Raw genomic sequence first — 24,399 nt, 5'->3', positions numbered from 1 at the left:
CTCTTCTATGGCCCTGTTATTGTTACCAGATCCGTTTTAGCTGGATGTGGACTTTGCAGGCCAGCGGTGCTTCAGTGGTGTTGGTGCTTTTTCTCCTGCACTAGGTCTCCTCTTCTAGCAACTTCTTTTTCTTCTTCTTTTTTTAATTGATTTTAGAAAGACAAAAAAAATCAATCTGGTCCTGTATGTGCCCTGACCGGGGATTGAACCAGCAACCTTTGTGCTTTGGGACAAAATTCTAACCAACCGAGCTATCCGGCCAGGGCCTCTTCTAGCAACTTCTCCATGATTCTAGTTTCTCTATAACATTTATAAGACCCAGTTTAATAGCTTTGTGTCTTTTTTCTTTTGCACTCATTATTTCTTCTGTTTTGCTATTGAAGTAATATCTGTACATTCGTTGTACTTTCCTGAGAGTCTTCAACCAGTCTTGGGTTTCTTCCCATCTGGGCTCTGGCTGGCTTGCATTCCCTTTGATGTTGTAATACAAGTTCATTGAACCTGACTGTGGGGTTTACTGGGCTTGTCTGCTATTTTATTTTTCAAGCATGCACATATTTTCTTAGCTTATTTTTGTTTTGTGCTATTATATATTTTAAATTGTTTGTGACTAGAAGGTGGGGCTGAGATATGGCTTGAATTTGGCTCTCTTTGCTATTACTCACATTTCCCAGAAGCCTCACACATGCTTTATCTCTCTCTTTGACAAACACTTTTGTAAAGCTGTTGGTTCCTGGTATAAATGCTGTTAAAAAGAAAATGAGCTCAGGATAGTGATGCCCAGAAATCCAGTCCTGTACAGTCATGAATTTGGTCATCTGTAAATCTCTTCTTGCTCAGTGAAAAGGAATAAATAGTGTTAACTGTGAAATCTACCAGTACCAGGCTACCTAGACAAATAGGATCCCTCCCTAGCCAATTGCTGCTCTTACAGGGAAATTGGCTAACACCGCTTGAGATTACTCCAGCCTCCCATCCTTGATGTCACAATTCGGACATTGCTACTTGCCTAGGAGGTTGTAGAAGGTTGTGTAGGTCCTCTCTGTGTGTCCTACAGGGCTCTTCGTGCCAGCTCCCTGTCTGATGGCTTTTATGAAAAACTATCTCCTCCCCATTCTTGGGGTCTTCTTGGCCTGCTACTATTATTCTGCAAATGAGGAATTCAGACCAGGTAAGTACCAATGTAATGATGTCTAATTTTGGAGGAAAAGATTTTTTTTAAAAAGAAACAGGGGTGGCGGGAGTGTCTGAAAATCATGATGATTTCCTGATCCACAAAGTTACAAAACAACAAGGACCCTGAGGTGGCAGAGTATTCCTGTGCCCTCCGGCCACAGGCTCTGGGTAATAGGAGTGTGAGGAAGAGTGATGATGTAGCCAAACGATTGTGAAATAGTACATGTTGTATTTGACAACCTTAATGAACAGCAATTTCAGATCCCCTACAAAAATGAAGGTAATTCCAAAATTCCCAGCTCAGCCAGATAGGTGGGCTCCATGGAGAGACGGATGAATGAGAGGCAAGAAAGTGGTCTGGAGTTGATGACTAAATAGAAGTGAGGGAATAAGGAAATCCCTGGAATCTCTGTGAGCGCATGTGTTTTGATAATGTTTTGCATTTTATTTCAATTGAGCAAAACTAGATGAGTCCAGAGACTTCTGCAACTCTAGTGTTCCAGCTGAAACCTCTATGGAGCTGTTTTTTGGGCTGGTGGGGGGGGGTTGTTTTGTTTTAAGGAAAGACCATAGGAAGGCTTAGTTTTGAGCAACAAGCCAAACCCCCATTTCAGAGCATATTTATGAGAGACTTGAAATTCCCTCCACTGATTTATGCAGTTTGAGATGAATTGCATTTATAATGTGAAGACACTGAGATAAGGCTGCCCACATCCAGAGCAGGAGGAGGGCTGTTGATGTCATGTTGGGTATGCTCCTCACTTCCTTTTGGGTTTCCCAGAGATGCTCCAAGGAAAAAAAGTGATTGTCACAGGGGCCAGCAAGGGGATTGGAAAAGAGATGGCCTATCATCTGGCAAAGATGGGAGCCCATGTGATGGTGACAGCAAGGTCAGAAGAAGATTTAAAGAAGGTGAGGGTCTTTGCCCACAAACATGTCTATACATACACAGCCAGATGTATTCTTACATATAGGAGCCAACACAAAGAGCCTGGCACATCCATACGCAGACGCACACACACACACAAACTTACAGGTTTATGCTCACACACAGAGGCTCTAACACCCAAACACCCACAATAATATAAAAATATGCATTTCAGCATTCATTCCCATTACATATATATAGACACAAAGACCTGCCTGTGCATACACAGTTACAAAGTCACTGATATATAGATACGTGCTCAGATACAAAAATTCTAAGACCTACACATGAATTCATATTCTTATATCTATGTAAATTCTCAGGCACATCACCTTGCATATGCTCAGACTCATAAACACAAGGATATAAAAATGTTCACAAACCAAAGGGTCCCCACACAGAAACTAACATCATTCAGAAATACCAATTCCCGGAAACTCACACATGCATACCATGGACTTGAACCTAAGCACCGTGATGAGTTATCCATTTAGACCCTACCTGAAGTACTTCCGGAAGAATTTCACACAGAGGAGAAAGATTGTGTCAGGCTACATTTAGCAACACACACAAACACACATGTACACTAAATTCACACTCATATACATAAACCCACCACCATTTCTAATCAAACCAGTACTGTGAGCAACTTCTCATATAAATCCCCATTACTTCAGAGACTGCCCCCAAAGGTCTGCAGCCAATGATGCCACCCAGGTCACTGTGCCCTTGCAGATAGTATCCCACTGCCTGGAATATGGAGCAGCCTCAGCCCACTACATTGCTGGCACCATGGAGAACATGACCTTCGCAGAGCAATTTGTTGTCGAAGCTGGAAAGATCATGGGTGAGGCTGCTTCTCCTCTCTCCTCTTCGGGACTTGCTCCATGGGTCTTCGCTCAATGGGACTTTGCTGAGGAGCTTTGGGAAGGAAGAGGGGAGGGGGAAAGCAAAGGTATCAACCCCAGATGGTTTCTCTTAACACAGTCATTTCTTGCAGGGGGACTAGACATGCTCATTCTCAACCACATCACCAACACTTCTATGCAGCTATTCAATGGTGATATCCCTCACGTGCGCAAAGTTATGGAGGTCAACTACCTTAGTTATGTGGTCATGGCTATGGCTGCTTTTCCCATGCTGAAGAAGAGCAATGGAAGCATTGTCGTCGTCTCCTCGGTGGCTGGTGAGTGCAGCAGAAGTGCCAGGGATGATGGTTGGGGGCTCTGTAGTAAATATGAGTATTTTATCAGTTTTCATGGAGAGAAGTAACACAAGATAAAGTGGAAGTTGAAATGCTCACAGTGATCTTAAACAAAAGCTGATTAACAGTTTGCCCATATGCGTAGACAGGCAGATATATGAAAAAGAGACTTGGGCATGCAAACTCAATGAGGAGCACGCATACTGAGTAAGAGATGTTGTTTGCATCCATGCAAAAAGAGGGCTCATTCAGAGTAGATGGACTACAAGATCCCTGGGAGGAACAGAGAAAGGGTAGCAGTTCAGAGTGCCTCCCAGGATCCTGGTGGCTCGTGATCTACAAATGGAAGTCCAATGGGACATTGAGAAACTGCTGGAGGACAGCTTCTCCTGGTACTAAGGGAGAGACCTGGTCATGACGGTTATGACCAAGAGCTGTAGGTAGGTGAAGTTAGTTGATGCAACTAACTGAAAAGTGAAATTTTTTAACAATACACAGTTGCCTAATCAGTGGGTTAAGACAAAATTAAATAAACAAAAACAAACACACCTTATTATTAACAGACCTGCCTATGTGGGGGTGTAATCCAAATCTGAGCTTGCTACACTAAAAGTCTAACTTAAACAACCAACTGGGTAGGGAGAGAGTGTGTACAACAGGAATATTCACAATCAAGGGAAATCCTGATGTTTTGGATGGTGGCAGCATTAGAAGTTATCACCAGTAAAAAGCCAGGGAGTTTCCAGCTTGGGAGATTCCTAGAGGCATTTCATCATAGGTCCAAGAGAAAAGTTCCATGTAAATTTGTTGATTAGCCAGTTAGAAGAATACAGCTGGAAGGTGTAAACACCAGGATTAGTGTCAGCCATCTAAATTTCATTTCTGGCAATGTAAAAACAAATCACCTAGATTTGTTTTTACATTGTAAGTAAGTTCTTAAGTATTATATTTCACAAGTGTTGGTTATTACAGTAACTAAAAACACACTATCTATGTTATAAAGAGCCCTACTTTCTGGATGGAAAAGGCCTGCCTAGTGGTGGGATAAAAAAGCAGTGTGTCTGTGCCACCAGCCAGTGGTTAATATGCATCCCTGTGCTTCCCAGGCAACACAGATGCTCCACCCCAGCCCAGACTCAGCCTCTCTTGGGGCTGAAAGGGAGAGCTTCTAGATGCATACGAGTGGGAAGTGTGCTGGCTGGGCACATACTCAATTCACCCTAGGGCATTGGCCAAAGCCCTCACATCTGTCACAGCGTAGGTGGCTTTAAGGATTTCAGAGGATTAAATAATATGTTGACTCCAGGCAAAGGCATGTATCGTCTTTGACTGGAGAATTTAACTTCATAACATATACACAGTGTGACTGTTCTCAAAAGGTGCAAGAATTACTGTAAAAGTCCAAGGGCATGATGAAATTTTGATAACCTCTGTTCCCACACATCTTCTACACCTATTAAATGTCACTTTGCAATTTCTGTGGACTCTGGGAGATGGAAATCTAGGTGGACTGCTATCCTTCAAGTCTATTGTTTGTACAGCCAAAAGAATTCAGCCTGTTCATTTTGTTCATTTGAGATTTTTGTTTGTTTGTTTCTTGAGGTAGGCCTGCACTGCTATAAATTTCCCTCTTAGGACTGCTTTCACTGTGTCCTATAGATTTTGGGTTGTTGTGTTCTCATTTTCATTTGTTTGAAGGTATCTTTTGATTTCTTCCTTGATCTCATTGCTAACTCTTTCATCACTTAGTCACATGTTATTTAGTCTCCATATTTTTGTGTGCTTTTCAGTTTTTTTCTTGTGGTTTATTTTTTAGTATAATTTTATACCATTGTGGTCCAAGAAGATGCTTGATACAATTTCAATATTCTTAAGTTTAGGGAAACTTGTATTGTGGCTTAACATGTGGTCTATCCTAGAAAACATTCCGTGTGCACCTGAAAAGAATGTATATTTTGCTGCTTTGGCTTGTAATGTTCAAGATATCAATTAAATCCATCTGATCTAGTGTGTCATTTAAGGCAACTGTTTCTTTGTTGATTTTCTGTCTGGAAGAGCTATCCATTGATGTCAATGGGGTTTTATACTCCCCTATTATGCCTATATTGCTGTCAATATCTCCTTTTATGTACATTAAGATTTGCTTTATATATATGCTCCTATGTTGAGTGCATAAATGTTTACAAGGATTGTATCCTTTTGTTGCAGTCTTCCCTTTATCATTGAGTAGTGTCTCTCTTTTTCTTTTACTATATAGCCTTTGTTTTGAAGTCTATTTGGTCAGATATAAGTATTGCTACCCCAGCTTTTTAAAAATTTCCATTTGTGTGAAATACATTTTTCCATCCCTTTACTTTTAGTCTGTGTGCATTTTTCATTCTGAGGTGGGACTCTTATAGACAGCAGATATATAGGTCTTTCTTCCTTATCCATTCAGCTACCCTATGTCTTTTGATCGAAGCATTTAAGTCATTTACATTTAAATTGATTATTGATAGGTATATATTTATTGCCATTTTATTCTTTTAACTATGTTCCTCTGTGGGTTTTATTTTTTTCTTCTTCTTCTTAAAGAATACCCTTTAACATTTTTTTAATGCTAGTTTGATGGTAAAGTACTCCTTTAGTTTTTTATTGTCTGGGAAGCTCTTCTATTTCCCCTTCAAGTTTAAATGATAGCCTTGCTGGGTAAAGTAGTCTTGTAAGTCTTTGCTTTTCATCACTTTGAATATTTCATGCCAATCTCTTCTGACCTGCAAAGTTTCTGTTGAAAATCAGCTGACCGTCTTATGGGAGCTTCCTTGTAACTAACTAACTGCTTTTCTGTTGCTGCTTTTAAGATTCTCTCTTTGTCTTTAAACTTTGCCATTTTAATTATAATGTGTCTTGGTGTGGACCTCTTTTGTTTCATCTTCTTTGGGACTCTCTGAACTTCCTGGATGTGTATGTCTTTTACCTTCACCAGTTTAGGAAAATTTACAGTCATTATTTCTTCAAATAGGTTCTCAATTTATTGCTCTCTCTTTTCTCCTTCTGGTATCCCTATGATACAGATATTGCTATGCTTCATGTTGTCCCAAAGGTCCCTTAAACTATTGTCATTTTTTTTTTTTTTTTGTATTTTTCTGAAGCTGGAAACGGGAAGAGACAGTCAGACTCCCGCATGCGCCCGACCGGGATCCACCCAGCACGCCCACCAGGGGCAACGCTCTGCCCCTCCGGGGCGTCACTCTGCTGCGACCAGAGCCACTCTAGCGCCTGAGCAGAGGCCAAGGAGCCATCCCCAGCGGCCGGGCCATCTTTGCTCCAGTGGAGCCTTGGCTGCAGGAGGGGAAGAGAGAGACAGAGAGGAAGGAGGGGGGGTTGGAGAAGCAAATGGGCGCTTCTCCTATGTGCCCTGGCCGGGAATCGAACCCGGGTCCCCTGCGTGCCAGGCCGACGCTCTACCGCTGAGCCAACTGGCCAGGGCCACTATCATCATTTTTAAAAATTTCTTTTTCTTTTAGCTGCTCAACTGGGTGTTTTCTGCTATCTTGCCTTCTAAGTTGCTGATTTGATTATCTGCTTCATCCAAATTATTGTTTATTCCTTCTAGTATAGTATTCATTTCAGATATTGTATTATTCATTTATGATTGGTTCTTTTTTATGGTTTCTATGTCCTTTTTATGCTTACTATATCTTTGTTGAAGGTCTCACTAAGTTTTTTGTTTTGTTTTGTTTTGTTTTTTTTTCTATTTTTCTGAAGCTGGAAACAGGGAGAGACAGTCAGACAGACTCCCGCATGCGCCCGACCGGGATCCACCTGGCACGCCCACCATGGGGCGACGCTCTGCCCACCAGGGGGCGATGCTCTGCCCATCCTGGGCGTCGCCATGTTGCAACCAGAGCCACTCTAGCGCCTGAGGCAGAGGCCACAGAGCCATCCCCAGCGCCCTGGCCATCTTTGCTCCAATGGAGCCTTGGCTGCGGGAGGGGAAGAGAGAGACAGAGAGGAAGGTGTGGCGGAGGGGTGGAGAAGCAAATGGGCGCCTCTCCTGTGTGCCCTGGCCGAGAATCGAACCCGGGTCCTCCGCACGCTAGGCCGACGCTCTACCGCTGAGCCAACTGGCCAGGGCCTCACTAAGTTTTTTGAGCATCCTTATAACCATTTTTTTAAACTCTAGATCTGATAAATTGCTTGCCTTCATTTCATTTAGTTCTTTTTCTGGATATTTCTCCTGTTCTTTCATTTGTTTCTTTGTCTCCCCATTTTGGCTTCCTCTTTGTGCTAGTTTTTATGTGTTAGGTAGATCTGCTATGACTTCTAGTCCTGGTACAGTGGCCTTATATAGTAGGTGTCCTATGGGACCCAGTGACACAGTCTCCTTGATTACCTGAGCTTAGTGCTCCAAGAATGTCCTTTATGTGCATTTTGTGGGCCCTCCTATTATAATTGAGTCTTGATTGCTATTGGCCTGCTCGTGCATAGAGTTGATTCTCGGGCTAGCTGACTGTGAGGATTGACCCATATTTCAGTGTACAAGCTGTTGGGCAGGTACTGACCACCTGAAGTAGAATTTACCTCAGTAAGGCCTGGTGCCTGCTGAGATCTCCCTTTGGATATGTCACTTACCAAAGCTAATTGGATCCTGCTCTGATGTTGTCTGAAGCTGGCCACCAGGTGTGTTGGTTCTGGGGCCTCTTGGGAGGGACTCTGGTGCAGGCCAATGTCAGACATCACCTGTGACTGGCCCTGGCCAACGTGTTTGGAGGTACAAAGTGATCCACAGTTTGTGGCTGCCTCTGCTAGTCCTGGGTGTGCATGGAAAGGACCTAGCTATGCAACAAAACCAATTTTTACCTGCACTGGGCCCCAGGCAGGTCAGCAGAAGTCCCAAAGCACCCTGAGATTCCCTTTCATTCACCTCTACCTGTTGGCTGCCTGTTAGGCTCAGTCACTGAAAGAGCCTCTGATGATACTCAAGTTGCATGAGGTACGTTCTCAGTGAGTCACCAGGTAGAATGAGTGGTATTAGCCAGATTGATGCAGGTTCAAACTTGGTGCCAGTGGTTGGTCTGAGGTCACTCAGCAAATGTCCCAGGGCATGCCAAGTCTAGCTGCCGCCTGCTGAGTGCTTGCACACCTTTGTGATGGTAATGTGTGTATGGTGGTGGGAGGGGGTGTCTCAGGGAGTTATCAGGGTGAGGTCAGCAGAGTTTATCAAGCCCAAAACAGACCAAAGTTTGGCCATATGAAGGGAGGGCTATGCACCATTCAGGCATGCAAAGGAAAAATTTCCCATCCTAGAGCCACGTAACTCAGACTGTCCCAGATTCTGCCCAGACCTCAGCAGGGTGGAGCCAGCAGGAATTCAGAGGATGGGACTAGCAATCTCCTGTGAGGGGAAGGACCCAGTCAGGTTCATAGGAAAGTGGGGGGGATGGCCCCCACCCCAAAGATACACAATTCAGCCACTGACACTCCCTGAGTTTGCCCAGACCTTTACACCCAGCCCAGGCAGCTGACTCCTCAGCAGGGTACCAGCTTTGCAGGATGGGGTGAGAGGGAGTCCAGAGTATGGGGCCATTGCTCTCACCCATTTTGATGCTGTATGGAGGAGAGTGCTCCACCCAAGTAAGATGGTGTCTGCGGTGAGGGAGAGTGACTTAGCACAGGGATCCTGGTAGCTGTCCCTTCAGTTCTCTCCCAGAGCCACAAACCCCATTCTCTCCTCACATGACTCTTCTCTCTGCCTTCCTTCTACTAGAGCCCAAGGTGAGTGGCTGTGAATGAGAATTCTGTGCTCTTTAAAAGAACACCTCTGTCTCTAACAGACTTCCACCTCTCCCTGGTAGACAGAATTCCACTGATTTTCACAGCCAGATATTATGTGGGTACCTCTTCCCAGCTCTGGTGCTCTAGGCTGGGAGCCCACTGCTTCCTAATCTTATATGTGTCTTCTCATGAGCAATTGGGGAGACTGTTTATTGTTTATCAACATCAGTGCCTTTTAGAGAAATAGGACCCCTGATTTTCAATTGGACACTATCCACTTTGAATAAAGACCACAAGTGCAGCCAGCTGTGGCAGAAGAGAAACATACAACTTTCAGGTTGTATATATCCTTTTTTCTACATTTTCTCCCAATGGAATTCTGACATGATAATAAGCCATCATGACCTACAGGCAAGGGACGCCCCAGGAATGGTGGTTCTGTGATATAAGGTTCCTAGACTACTTCCTGGGATAGAACTGCCATAGCAGCCTGGACTGTAGACCCCAAGCTATTATTCCATGAGAGAAAAATAAATTTATATTTGTTTAAGCCATTTTAAATTTGGGTTTTGGTTATAGTAGCTCAACTTATACCTAAACCTGCATGTGGGGCAGGAGGCACTAACTGATGTTACATATATATAGAAACTTGATCAGTAGGTGACAAATATGGTGCTGAATGGTGGATGGATATAAACTATCAGGAAGCTCACCACAGACATACAGATGGCCATTAGACTTATGAAAAAGATGTTCAGTGTCACCAATCATCAGAGAAATACAAATTAAAACCACAATGACATATCACCTTACATCTGTCAGAATGGCGCTCATCAATATATCAACAAGTGTTGGTGAGGATGTAGTGAAAAGGGAACCTTCATGCATTGTTGGTGGGAATGCAGACTGGTACAGCCACTGTGGCAAGTAGTATGGAGTAATCTTTAAAAATTAAAAGTGAAACTGCCTTATGACCCAGTGATTCCACTTCTGGGAATATATCTGAAGAAACCCAAAACATGAATTCAAAAGAATATATGCACCCCTATGTTCATTGCAGCATTACTTACAATAGCTAAGATCTGGAAGCAGCCCAAGTGCCCATCAGTAGATGAGTGAATAAAAAAGCTGTGGTACATTTATGCAATGGAATACTACTCAGCCATAAAAAAGGAAATCTTACCCTTTGTGACAGCATGAATGGACCTAGAAAGCATTATGTCAAATAAAATAAGCCAGTCAGAGAAAAAGAAGTACCATATGATTTCGCTTATATGTGGAATCTAATGAACAAAATAGAAACAGACTCATAGATACAGAGAAAGGGCTGACAGTCGGGGGGAGGGGAGATTGGGCAGCTGGGTGAGAAAGGTGAAGGGATTTAGCAAAAAAAACCTCATAGACACAGACAACAGTGTGATGATTACCAGAGGGGAAGGAGCATGGCGGGAGGCAGAGTTAAGGGGGAATAAATGTTGATGGAAGGAGACTCAACTTGGGGTGGGGAACACACAATACAGTATATAGATGACATGTTACAGAATGGTACACCTGAAACATGTGATTTTATTAATCAGCGTTACCCTAAAAGAAGTCAATATTGCAAAGAGGAAGAAAAGGGAACGGGTTTCTCTACTGCGCATATTAACTAAGAGGATTTAGAATGTCCATAATAATGTTCTGATGTTTTGCCTAAAGATAAGAATATACAGATGTTAATTTTATCCCTGCCTTCAGCTCTGGCATACCCACTTTTTCCTGAAAGGTAGACCAATGCCTCAATGTATGGATATGCATTGGGGTGAAAAGTGAGGAGGAAGGGCAAAGTCAAGGTCTAGGATGCAAAGGGGTCTGGGAACTAGAGTAGAAAGAGGCTAGAAATTATTTAGCCCTCATTCAATTCCAATTTTTCTAAGAAAAGATGAATCTTACCCTTAAATCCAATCATCTCAAAAATAATTTTCAGAAACCACAGTTTCCAAGGTGAGTGGAAGTGTTTATGCATGTTAATGTAAGTATTTACATGGAGGGAGGAGCCTGCCGCTGCAGGTTCGGACTGTTTGGAGGAGAATGGGGAGAAGAATGGGGAGATGACATATGTGTGTAGAGATATGCCATGCATGACCTAGATAAAGACCCAGAGGAAGGATCAATAAACTGGACATAAAAATTCCACTGTCACCTAAATTCAAAAGATTATGTTTAGACAGAAACCGAAGGATTAAGGCAGGGGTCCCCAAACGACGGCCCGCGGGCCACATGCGGCCCCCTGAGGCCATTTATCCGGGCCCCACTGCACTTCTGGAAGGGGCACCTGTTTCACTGGTGGTCAGTGAGAGGAGCATAGTTCCCATTGAAATACTGGTCAGTTTGTTGATTTAAATTTACTTGTTCTTTATTTTAAATATTGTATTTGTTCCCGTTTTGTTTTTTTACTTAAAAATAAGATATGTGCAGTGTGCATAGGGATTTGTTCATAGTTTTTTTTTATACTCCAGCCCTCCAACGGTCTGAGGGACAGAGAACTGGCCCCCTATGTAAAAAGTTTGGGGACCCCTGGATTAAGAGAAACTGCTAGACTGATCCTCAAGTTCAGTGTTGTATCTGCCCAGCCCCCTGCCCCAAGAGGGGTGAGAGGAGGTTTGTCACTGCTAAAGACAGTAACAATCTAATGCAGGTTAAGAACAACAACAACAAAATGCTATTTATGACAACCATTGCTCTGCATTTCCCCCTTAAAAGGCTGGGTAGAGCTTAAGTAGTCATGGCTACTGACCCTTGCTATCCCATTGGTTTCGGTCAAGTGCACTTCCTGATGAAAATAGCAAGGTTCTGCCATCATTCATGTTGTTATATTTACTTACTAAGGAGTTTGGAAAGGCTTGCAACAAATACATTCTAATTGAAATATACAAATAGAAAACTAGGTCTTAAGAAAAGAAGAATATAAATATGCCAAAATTAGACTCAACACAGATGCTGTGCTTATGTTTCAAATTAGGCTCTTGAGTTACTCAACAAAAAGACAAAAAGGAGGCTCAGTATGTACATAAGATTATATCCAAAGAAGGAAGCCCTGAGGAAAGCAAATCATTTCTTAAATTTCTCACAAAAGGTTCTAAGTTGAAGGCACAAAGTAATTGAAAGAGCAATGCCCTAACAACTTTTTAAAATGTTTCTGTGGGTATAAAATTTATACACATATATCATGAAAATTTGAAAAATGAAAAGAACTGTAAAATGAAATTAAAATCATCTATAATCAAGCCAATATTTTGGAGAATTCTCTTCCAGATACATACAGATACAGGTACAGGTACAGACACAGATATAGACATAGCTACAGGTACAGGTACAGATACAGATACAGGTACAGCTACAGATATAGGTACAGGTACAGATACAGACACAGGTACAGGTACTGGTACAGGTACAGGTTCAGCTACAGCTACAGGTACAGGTACTGGTACAGGTACAGGTAAAGGTACTGTACAGATACAGGTACTGGTACAGGTACAGATATAGGTATTGGAATAGGTACAGCTACAGATATAGATATAGTATAATTTATTCTTATCCTGCTAGATATTTAGGTTACTTTCAATGTTTTGCTATTGTAAAATTTCTACAATAAATGTTCTTGTTCATAAATTTATGTCTAAGTTGATAATTATTCCCTTCATAAATTTTAGCACTAGATTTACTGGGCAAAATGATGGGAATGATTTTAAAGCTATTGGAACATAGTTCCAAATGGCTTTAGACAAAATGAAAAATAAGGGACTAGACTTTTTAAATATATTTTTTAAATCCAATTTAAATGATTACTATAAGCATTATGCCCCATTCCACCCTGAGTATATATGAGTGTTCATCTCCCACCTACTTTGCAGAGTTAACAATTTGCAGCAATTGGCAATTTTGTAGGTAAAAGTAAAAGGTGTTTAGTACAGTGATCACTCAGTATTAGCAAGGGATTTGTTCCAGGGCACCACATGTCACTCCAGTGGACCAAAATCCATGGATGCTCAAGTCCCTTACATCAAATGGCATAGCATGTGCCTATAACCTATGCACACCCTTCTGTATACTTTTGTGAAAAGCAATGACTGCCTGACCAGGCGGTGGCACAGTAGATAGAGCGTCGGACTGGGATGCAGAGGACCCAGGTTCAAGACCCTGAGGTTGCCAGCTTGAGCGCAGGCTGATCTGGTTTGAGCAAAGCTCACCAGCTTGGACCCAAGATCGCTGGCTCGAGCAGGGGTTACTCGGTCTGCTGTAGCCCCACGGTCAAAGTACATATGAGAAAGCCATCAATGGATAACTAAGGTGCCACAACGAAAAACTAATGATTGATGCTTCACATCTCTCTCCGTTCCTGTCTGTCCCTATCAATCCCTCTCTCTGACTCTCTCTCTGTCTCTGTAAAAAAACAAACAAACAAAAAAAGCAATGACCACAGTGACTTACTTCATCTTGTACTCTGGACTTCATCCTCTGGGACAAATTGCACTGACCTTGCTGGCTTGCCAAAAAACAAGTTATCGTATTTCCCCATGTATATGACGTACCCTTTCTCGAAAAATTTGGGATCTGAAAACTGAGTGTGTCTTATACAGTGGTTGTGGCATTTCAAATGCCAAGGATGGATCTGAGGAAGAGGCAATATATGAAGACTGATTTGTCATCAGATACAGATGAGGACAAGCTAATGGATGGGAGTTTTGACAGTGATGAGGAGCTGTATTAATTTTATGATGAATAAAACTTAAATTTAATAACTTTATGTAATACATTTTTTTTCAAATTTTGGGCCCCATAATTAGGTGTGTCTTATACATGGGGAAATATGGTATTTGCTGAGAAAGAAACTTTCAAAGACTGTACAAAATAGCTGCTTTTTAAGAACTATGCAAAAAAATGTTTCTTTTTCAGTCATGGAAAGAGATGTTCATGAGAAACCACTGACTTATGAAAGATCAATTTTCCTTCAGTCATAACTCTTGGTAAACGGCTACTATAACCTGAATGCTAATTCCTGGACAGGACACTTTCTGATTGCTTCCAGAATCTGTTTCTGAATTGCAATTCAAAAACCCAAATAAATGTTTTTCTACCTTTTTCTCTCAATCAACACTTTAAATCATCTCTAGATTACCTATAATACCTAATACAATGTAGATGCAATGTAGATGCAATAAATAGTTGTTATACTGTATTGTTTAGGAAAAAATGACAAGAAAAAAATCTGTACACATTCAGTAAAGATGCACCACCCACAGAGTACATGCCCCCAACATAACTGTTTTTTTTTTTTCAAATATTTTCAATCTGGTGTTAGTTGAATCCATCGATACAGAACCACCCTCAGTCATGGAAGGAAGACTGTTGTCCTTTCATTTGTTTTACTGGTTTTCACAATTGATTTTTAAAAGTCTAGTCCTTCATTTTTTATTTGTCTTACAGCAATCTGACAAAATGTATCAATAGCCTTAAAAAGTGCTCCCATCATTTCACCTAGCAAATGTAATGCTAACGATCTATCAAGGGATAATCCTCAAACCACAAAAAAATGTACAGAAGCACTTAGGGTTGGATTTTTTTCAATGTGGCTATGAACCTATAAGAAAAGTTAACCGATGCTGAAAACCATCAGCTGACACAGACCTGCAGTCAGGCACCACAGTCAACTGAAAGTCAGAATCCAATTGATGTCTAGAATAGTTGATTCTTAATGTTTTCCATGAAGTTGTCTGGCTCAGGAACTCCCATGTAATTCAAGTAAACAATAAATCCTTTATTTTTAGCAGTATAAAATTAGTCTTGCCCTGTACTCTCTAAGTAAATGTTGAAAACTTTAGTAAAATTTAGTAAATATTACATTTGGAAGGAGTACCAAATCACTGGCCCACATCAGGCACACATCTGTCTCAGCCCATCCTTGGGGAGCCGGCTGGGTATTGCAGTGGAATTGCAGTGGAGAATCCACCATGAAATAAGGCCCCCAGGTGGTCCCAGAGAGGGTATGGTTATGCCATACCTGCTTCTCTCAGCACTTCTGCTCCTCTCTTCTCTATTAGCCTCTGCTTCATTTGGTGTAGAGTTCAACCAGGCTGCCACAGTCCCTTTCTCAGCATAACTACTCTTAGTATGCCTTTGACTTCTGGCCCATTATCAACTCTCTTGGTCTCACAATCTCCCAACTCCAAATCCTTTCCAAAAACGAGGTATCTAATTGGCTCAGCTGTATTTTGTAAATCAATCCTGCAAGTCATTCAGCCTACAGAGGGGCAGTTACTGACTCAGGTCCAATCAGCAAGACCACAGAGAGGGCAAAGTTAAGCTACAAGCAAAGGAGGCAGTGGTAACATGTCTGATTCCTTAAACATTGCTCTGTTGGCATGGGTTGTCAAACGTGAGCAGAATGGGACAGCTTTGTGTCAGGGAGCAGCCATGGCAGCCTGAGTTGGGATACCAAGACTTGACATGAGATGAGAAGGGCATCCAAACAAGAGGCAGCAGCGGTAGCTTGGTTTATACCAGGAGCCTGGTTCGCACTAAACCAAGGAGGGTGTCCATGTGACACCAGGCATGGGGTGTCAGAAATAACAGAGGTGACAAGGGCATCTGCCAGGGGACCGCAATGGGGCAGCTCAATATGGAGTGAAGAGGGGGCCTTGTGGCCTGGTATAGGGTGTCATTGCCTGGTGGGGATGAGGAGGGTGTCTACTCAGAGGGCTCAGAAACAAGTGAAGAATGATGATATAGAAGGGGTATTAATCAAATAAATAATGTATGTGGAGGATAAGGCTCTCAATGTCAGTGTTACAAATATGAAGGGGAAGAAAATTAGAATAAGCCCTTTGATTCTGCCCCAAAAATGCATAGCCTGAATCAATGCATGAAGAAACAACAGAACAAAGTCAAAACACTAAGGACATTCATCAGCAATGTGCTGGTAAATGTTTAACAACTCACTCTCCAGAGGTGAACAGTCAAATATTTTTATTTGTAGCATTTCCATGGTATAAGGACTCTCATGATGGCCATTTGAATGTGACCCCAACCTGCCTGCAAAATTCATGAAAATTGAGCAGTCAGCTCTTGTGATCCAGTGTGAGCCAGCTCCAGCATGTTACCATGTACAAAACTATTGGCAGTACTCAACAGTGCCAGGGTCATGAGAGTCAAGGAAATCCTGCAGAATGTTCCAGAAGCTAAGGAGTGATGACAACTAAATGCAACCTGTGTTCCTCAATCAGATCCTTTGCTATAAAGGATATTATGAGGACAAGTAGCAAAAGTTGAATGGGGTCTGTGGACTAAATAATCAGTGTTAATGTAGCAGGTTGAATGGCGGCCCTTATAAAGACATGTCGACATCCTAACTCCCTGAACCTGTGACCATGACCTTGTTGCAGAATCACCTCCCACAATTCAAGTTCACATGCCATTGCACCGGTAAAGCTGAAACATGGAAACACCGGTGCTTGGAAATGAAGAAATGTTTATTTTATTTGGCCAAAGCAAGAGGACAGGAGAGCAAGATTTCTCAAATTCATCCCTCTCAAAAAGCAGAAGTAATGAGTTTGTACGCAGCTAGGGAGGGAAGGAAAGGGTGTTTCAGTGACTGAGAGAGAAGTCTGTTTCTTGAGTCATAGATGACGCTTGAATGTCCCAGACTCCTGGGCGTCAGAAGCTGCTCACAGCTACCTTAAAGACATTCTTTCCTTTTGCAAAACAAACTCATAATTTCTCTTTGCAACCATGAGGTTATCTCCTCCTGCTCGACAAAGAGACGCCACATCAGCAACTTATGAACTACATTTATGAAAACAAAAGGAACTGAGCAGAAAGAGTAGTTAACGCGTGAATCAAGTCTTATTAAGAATTAAATTATTTCATTCTAGCTGCCAAAAATAGTAGAGGTATTAAAATCACAAGGAAAATGCAAATCAAAACTACAGTGAGAGACCACATCACATACCAGTTCAATTGGCTATTATCAACAAGACAAGTAATAACAAGTGTTGGATAGATTGTGGAGAAAAAGAAATAAACCCTCATTCACTGCTCATGGGAATGTAAACTGAGATAGCCACTATTGAAAACAGTATGGACATCCTCAAAAAATTAAGAATAGAGTTACCATATGATCCAGCAACCCCTCTTCGGTTTATCTACCCAAAAATTGTTTAGATATTTACTTGCAAAGATATATGCATCCTTGTGTTTATTGAAGCATTATTCACAGTGGCCTGACATGGAAACAACCAAAGTGTCTTTCAATAAATGATTGGAATAAGAACATGTGGTACATATATACAATGGGATACAACTTAGCCATAAGAAAAGATAAAATACTGCCATTTGCACAACATGGATAGACCTTGAGAATATTATGCTAAACAAAGTAAGTCACAAAGCTAAGAACCACATGATTTCGCTCATATGTAGAATATGAAACTGAAATCTTGGTCATTTCATGTAGCAATATTTTTTCTGATATAACTCCTCAGGCAAGGGAAACAAAAGAAAAAATAAGTAACTGGGACTACATCAAACTAAAAAAGTTTTTGCACAGCGAAGGAAACCATCAACAAAACAAGAAGACACTCTACTGAATGGGAGAAGATATTCACAAACAATACATCCAATTAGAGGTTAATATATTATATATATAAAGAACTCATACAATTTAACCCAAATAACAAACAAATTTAAAAAGGGGTAGAGGACCTGAACAGATGTTTTTCCCAAGAGGATATAACAGGTGGCCAAAAGAAAAATGAAAACATGCTTAATGTCACCAGTCATCGGGGAAATGCATATTTAAACCACAATGACATATCTTCTCATACCTGTCAGAATGGCGATCATCAATAAATCAACAAACAAGTGTTAGCAAGGATGTGAAGAAAAAGGAAAAGTCATGTACTGTTGGTGGGATCGCAGATTTGTTTAGGGAAGGTGAGAGTGGAAAGTGATTATTTATTATAGGATTCTTGCAGTTCTTCTCTAACTTTAAAGTTATTTCAAAACAAAAAGATATCCCCAGCCTACTAGTTTGGAGGAGGTAAGGGTGGGTTTTGTGGGCTTTTTCATGGATTTCCCAGAGACGCCCTGTAGGAGACACCTTCAGTGTCAGCAGTGTGTCCTCTATCTCACACCTTTCAGCTTCAGGGTGTCAACCAGCCTAGCCCTCCTGGCTCAGTCCACCCACCATTCCTGGGCAGGTGATCCCAGGCCAATCCCCCTCCAATTGGTCTCTGGGAATGCCATTCGTTGGACATACTGTATATAATCACACAATGCACTCAGCTTTGCTCTGAAGCTAGGTGAGCGTTTGCCTTTAGACTTTCCTGAGAGGCAGGAGGCAGGGAGACAGAGACAGACTCCCACATGCACCCTGACAAGGATCCACCGGGCAAGCTCCCTACAGGGCAATGCTCTGCCCATCTGGGCCCGCTGCTCCATTGCTGGGCAACCGAGCTACTGTGAGGCCATGGAGCCATCCCCAGCACCTGGGGCCAAATTGCTGGAACCATAGCTGCAGGAGGGGAGGAGGGGGGAGCAGGGGAAGGGGTGGAGAAGCAGATGGTTGCTTCTCCTGTGTGCCCTGACCGGTAATTCAACCCAGGACTTCTACATGCCAGGCCAATGCTCTGCCACTGAGCCATCCAGCCAGGGACCCCTTTTGACTTTCTAGTGTAAGTCAAATACCCATCCTCAAACTCCAGAGGACACTTGTAAAGGTCTCAAATGATCTTCCTGAAGCCCCATTCATGTGACTTAAGGTGAAGGAAATGTAAATGCCTCTGCTGATCCTTGGTTAAATGAACACATAGGACACTGACAACTCCCCCTTCTGCAAGCACGCCTGTTTAGGCTGGATGTGGGTGATGAGGTAACGCTGGTGGAACAGGTTTGTGCCCACCCTTCACGGTGAGGGTTCTTAAATCCATGCTTTTGTTCTTGCCTTGGGAGATGTGAGGGTGCTGAGACAACAGGAGGAGCCACTTTCATAGGCCCCACACCTGCACAGACATGCTCTTGCCAAAGTCACTTAGTGAAATTAAGTAACAGGTTTTATCCTACCTACCTCTGCCGGTTTGTGCTGTTTCAACACCACACGCTCCTCCCTCGTCTCTGGCCAAAACTCTTCCCTGGGTTTCACTGCCCCTCCTCAGTTCTCTTCATCTTGTGGTTGGTTTCTTGGGATTCTTTCCATTGTAAGACCTCTTCTCAATGTACTCTCCCTGGCAATTTCATCCATTCCCATCACTTCAATTATCCCTGGATTATGGGTTGTCTCCATACTTATGATGGACCTCAGGTTCTTTAAAGCCTGGAGGAAAAAAATGGATTAATCTTGAAATCTGACTCAATCCAGCCAACTGGAGAGTTAGACCAGGGGTAGTCAACCTTTTTATACCTACCGCCCACTTTTGTATCTCTGTTAGTAGTAAAATTTTCTAACTGCCCATCGGTTCCACAGTAATGGTGATTTATAAAGTAGGGAAGTAACTTTACTTTATAAAATTTATAAAGCAGAGTTACAGCAAGTTAAAGCATATAATAATAATTAATTACTAAGTACTTTATGTCAGGTTTTTGCTCAGTTTGGCAGAATAAATCTTTATAAAACAACTTACTATAGTTAAATCTATCTTTTTATTTATATTTTGGTTGCTCCACTACCGCCCACCATGAAAGCTGGAACGCCCACTAGTGGGCGGTAGGGACAGGTTGATTACCACTGAGTCAGACCATGAGGGGTCCAGTTAAGATTAACTAGTTAAACAGAGATTTAAGGTGGTACTTACTGCAAGAGACAGCAGATTTCAGCCAAGTTAACTGCCCGCCTAAAAAATAAAAATCAATACTCTTAGGAGGACTAGGACAAAATCCAGTAATATTATAATATTAATAATAAAATGCAATATTACTATACATACAAGAATAGAAAAGGTGACTGACACTCAGGAGGAAAGGCAATCAATGGGGATCAACTCTAAAAATGACTTCTATTTATAATTAACAGACAAGGGTCTTAAAGTAGCTGTTATAACAATGCTCAGCAAAAAATCTAAGGTCTCCGGCCACTTCTACTCCCTCCTCTTATAAAGGATATAGAATAGGTTACCCTATCAGGAATGTGTCCATATGTCCTTGCAAAAACTGGAGTGAGAATTAACCAAGCTGATGAAAGTTGTTTTTTGTTTTGTTTTGTTTTTTTAAAAAAAAAAGTAGTTTTGGGTAGAAAAGTAAAGACAGGAGTTTTCATTCACCTTGTGAAGAAAGCAAATCAATGATAGCTCACTGTATTGGCAGAGGGCTCTTGCCAAACCCTTGGATTCCCAAATATCTTGGGTCAGAGGTGAAAGAGTTAACAACTGTGGCATTACATGGCTCTTTAAAGTCCCTCTTATTTACCATCTATACTAAGATCCGACCAATCCCTCCCTGCAGCCCTGCTTGGGTCTTTGGACCAGCCCTAGATTAGTCAGTAGCCCCAGTGGTAGCAGATAGTCTGGTTGTACATTCTGTGTCACATACCCATGAGAGTCAAATCCCAAGCCCAAATTCATGATTCAGGAGGGGTTTCCTAAAAAATAAAATAAAATAAAATAAAATTGTATTTTTTAAGAGTTCTTTATATGTATATTAAAGATGGAGAATAATTTTTTTCGTTTATAAATTCAACACAGCATGATACTCTCTATAGGCAGTAGAGAGAAACTACGACTCAATGGGTAGAAGGACTCCATGGGGGGTTACAAAGCCTGCTACAGTTAAAGCAAGGATCAGCTCTGCAGGACTGAAATGGATTACCTTGTTAACCCATTTCTTTATCATTTAGGGAAAATAGCTAATCCACTTATTGCTCCCTACTCTGCAAGCAAGTTTGCTCTCGATGGGTTTTTCTCCTCCATCAGGAAGGAATATTCACTGGCCAAGGTCAATGTGTCAATCACTCTCTGCATCCTCGGCCTCATAAACACAGGTAAGATCAAGCGATAGAAATAAATGGTCTGCAGATGAGTTGTCTGTCTTACCATTTGGGTAAAGAAGGTGCTGATCTCCGTGATTCATATGTAATGACCTAAAAGCCCATGAGAGCCCTAGTCCTCATTTAATGAAGCAGCCCCTGAGCACTCTTTGACCTCTGTCTTTCCCTTCTGACCACCAGACATGCTGAGTGACAGCACACTCGTCACCTGATCCTATTCTGAACACCTTATATCCTCTTGGACTCTCAATGGCCATTCCTTTCCTATACAAGACATCAAATACAAGTTTGTTTTTCTTAATAACATCTCTGGCAGTATATGAACCTATCAATAGATGAACCCTTTGATGTGCTGCACTGAGAAAGACTCAGCATTGTTTTCATAGTGTTCTTGCCAAAAATGCATAGCCTCCAGTTATAGGAGAACAATGGGCAAACCCATGAGAGACCAGGAAAGACTGAAGAACTGTCACAGATTGAAGGGAAAATAAGACTTTAATATGAAGTGAAATCCTGGACAAGATCCTAGAAGACCATAAAAAGGATATTAGTGAAAATACTAAGGTCTTTAGTTTAGTTAGTAATATTGTTCCAATTATATCATACCTATTCTTGATAATTGTGCAATGGTTCTATGTGCTATGATGACAGGAGAAGCAGGGTGAAGGCTATGAGGGAATACTATGCATAATTTTTATAACTTTTCTGTAAGTCTAAATGCAAGTTTATCCAAAAAATGTGACAGGCACAGTGAGAAAATTTTATTTCAAGAGTAATTGAGTCAACTGAGTGGCAGTTTCAGAACAAGAACAAGAGAAAGACAAATGCACAGTGAAAGAAGAGATGGATGGAGAGAGAGACGGGAGCCGTGCAAGAAGAACATGAAGTTTGGGGAGAAAGACGCTAACAATAGAGTTTCCTTCTATGTGAAAGTGGTTAGTGTTGACGAGGGAGCAAAGGCCTGGATTCTTGTCCATTCTTCCTTCTGCAAGTCAGTAAATCATGATTGTACAGTGCTCTGTTTTTCCCCACCGACACTTCCTGTTAGGTACTGGGTCACCCTCTGACTGGTCTCTGCTCTGCTCCCGCATGTTACTCCCTCACTCCCAACCGAACAACCAAAACAGGAACATGATTCAAATCTCTCAACCAATTAGCTCTAATGCCCCCCGCAAATTGTCAGTCAGGAAGACAGGGCCTGCCTTTGCCCAACAGGCCCTAAACATACCCACTCTTCTCCATGTAATCCCTGGAGGGCCCACGGACCTTGCAGAGCAAGCACTGGCAAACAGCCCCTAATGGCTAAGTTGTTGGAGTCAGCAGGTATTTCATCATGTAGGCTCTCCTAGTCTTCAAAAGCCCACTCTTTGCTTGTCATTTAACAGACTCAGCCATGAAGGCAGCAGCTGGGATACTCAACCTAGACCCATCTCCAAAAGAAGACTGCGCCCTGGAGATCATCAAAGGGGGAGCTCTGCGCCAAGAGGAAGTGTATTACGTCCAATCAGTCTGGTCCAGACTCCTGCTAAGAAATCTAGGGAGAAACATCCTGGAGTTTCTCAACCTGAGATGGTATAACATGGACAAATTTATAAACAAGGAGGAACTTCTTTAGGGCTGGGCATGGAAAGGGAGCTTGGGACTGTTCTGCCTGATATTTATCTAAGCTCCATCCATGAGGGCATCCCCCCAGAGGGATAAAGGAGACTCCTCAGAGAGTTGCAAGTCACGCCTCACACCTCACAATTTGACGAGTCCTCTAACACACACACAGTGGACATGTAATTGTAATAAATGTCATGAACTGCAGTTGTGTCTATGAGTGTTTTGGGGGGAGGAGGGACAGGGTTGCCTAACCCCTTCATCTTTTTCATTCAGCCCCACAACCCACCTCCCCTCTGACAGCTATCAGTCTGCTGTCTACCTATGGGTCTGTTCTATTTTGTCAGTTTACTTTGTTTATTAAAGTCCATATATGGGTGAAATCATGTAGTACTTGTTTTTCTCTAGCTGGCTTTGCATAATACTCTCCAGGTCCATTCATGTGTCACAATGGATAAGATTTCCTTCTTTACTTATTTATTTTTTTATTATTAAGAGAGAGGCAGGGAGACAGAGACAGACTCCTGCATGCACACCAACCAGGATCGACCCGGCAAGCCCCCTACCAGGAGATGCTCTGCCTGTCTGGGCCACTGCTCTGTTGCTTGGCAACTGAGCTATTTTAGCACCTGAGGCAAGGCCATGGAGCCATCCTCAGAGCCCAGGGCCAACTTTGTTTGAACCATTCAAGTCATAGCTGTGGAAAGGGCAGAGAGAGAGAGAGATCAATGGTAGAAGCAGATGGTCACTTCTCCTGTGTGCCCTAAATGGGAATCGAACCCAGGACATCCATACACTGGGCCAATGCTACCACTGAGCCAACCAGCCAGGGCCAGATTTCCTGCTTTTTTATGGGAACCTGCAGTTGTGGAATTGATAGTAACCATCGGTATAATTACAAGGTAGTTAGATCAAATTCACCTCCTATATAATAATGTTTAATATTAATTATAATAAAGGTCACATAAACTTTATAAATCATAACTGGAAACTATAAATTCAGTTCATTCAGTACAGTTCCTTTAAAACCATAACCTATACAAGTAAAAGTTATTAATGTTCATTTCTTATTTTGTGGTCTGAATCTTTTTAAGTTGAAGAAATCACCCTACTCTTCATTTAATGGACATAATGTCTTCACTATTTTGTATATTTCAGATACTTTTTCTATTATTTTATATTGCTCCCATAGGAAAGATACCTGGGATGGAAAATTAGATAATTTTTTTAAGTGAGAGGAGGAGAGATAGTGACACAGACTCCCGCATGTGCCCCCACTGGGATCCACTCTCGATAACCCCTGTCTGGGGCCGATGCTCAAGTCAACTGAGCTTTTTTTAGCACCTGAGGCTAAAAAAACCAACCAAGCTATCCTCAGTGCCCAGGGCTAACGCTCAAACCAATCAAGCCACTGGCTGCGAGAGGGGAAAGGGGACAGAAAGGGGTAAGGGACGGAAAGAGAAGCAGATGGTTGCTTCTATTGTGTGCCCTGACTGGGAAATTAACCCAGAATGTCCATATGTGGGGCTGACACTCTATCCACTGAGCCAGCAGGCCAAGGCCAAATTGGACCATTTTAGTAGAGTTTAATAACAAAAGGGTGGGCAAGATCAAAGGGCAATCACAAGAGATAATGTAATATCTCAGGGCTAGCTGCATCTGTTTCAAGCCTAGGCCCACCACAGGGACAAGAGGAGAGCACTGTTATGAAAACCCAGA

At 42.1% G+C, this 24,399-nt stretch overlaps 1 protein-coding gene across 1 annotated transcript; it reads left to right on the top strand.

Annotated features, from left to right (window-relative positions):
* Positions 1–929: 929 nt before the first annotated feature.
* Positions 930–23,066, top strand: HSD11B1 (hydroxysteroid 11-beta dehydrogenase 1). Its single transcript, XM_066261458.1, has 6 exons — positions 930–1,171; positions 1,958–2,088; positions 2,840–2,951; positions 3,105–3,290; positions 20,929–21,072; positions 22,464–23,066. Exons 1-6 carry the CDS (start codon positions 1,084–1,086, stop codon positions 22,691–22,693), a joined length of 891 nt encoding a protein of 296 aa, XP_066117555.1. The 5' UTR covers positions 930–1,083; the 3' UTR covers positions 22,694–23,066.
* The last annotated feature ends 1,333 nt before the right edge of the window (positions 23,067–24,399 follow it).

This window comes from Saccopteryx bilineata, chromosome 2 (genome assembly GCF_036850765.1).
Source record: "Saccopteryx bilineata isolate mSacBil1 chromosome 2, mSacBil1_pri_phased_curated, whole genome shotgun sequence".
In the NCBI taxonomy this organism is placed as follows: Eukaryota; Metazoa; Chordata; class Mammalia; order Chiroptera; family Emballonuridae; genus Saccopteryx; species Saccopteryx bilineata.
The sequence above is the reverse complement of the archived record's forward strand: the minus strand, read 5'-3'. Positions and strand labels throughout refer to the sequence as shown.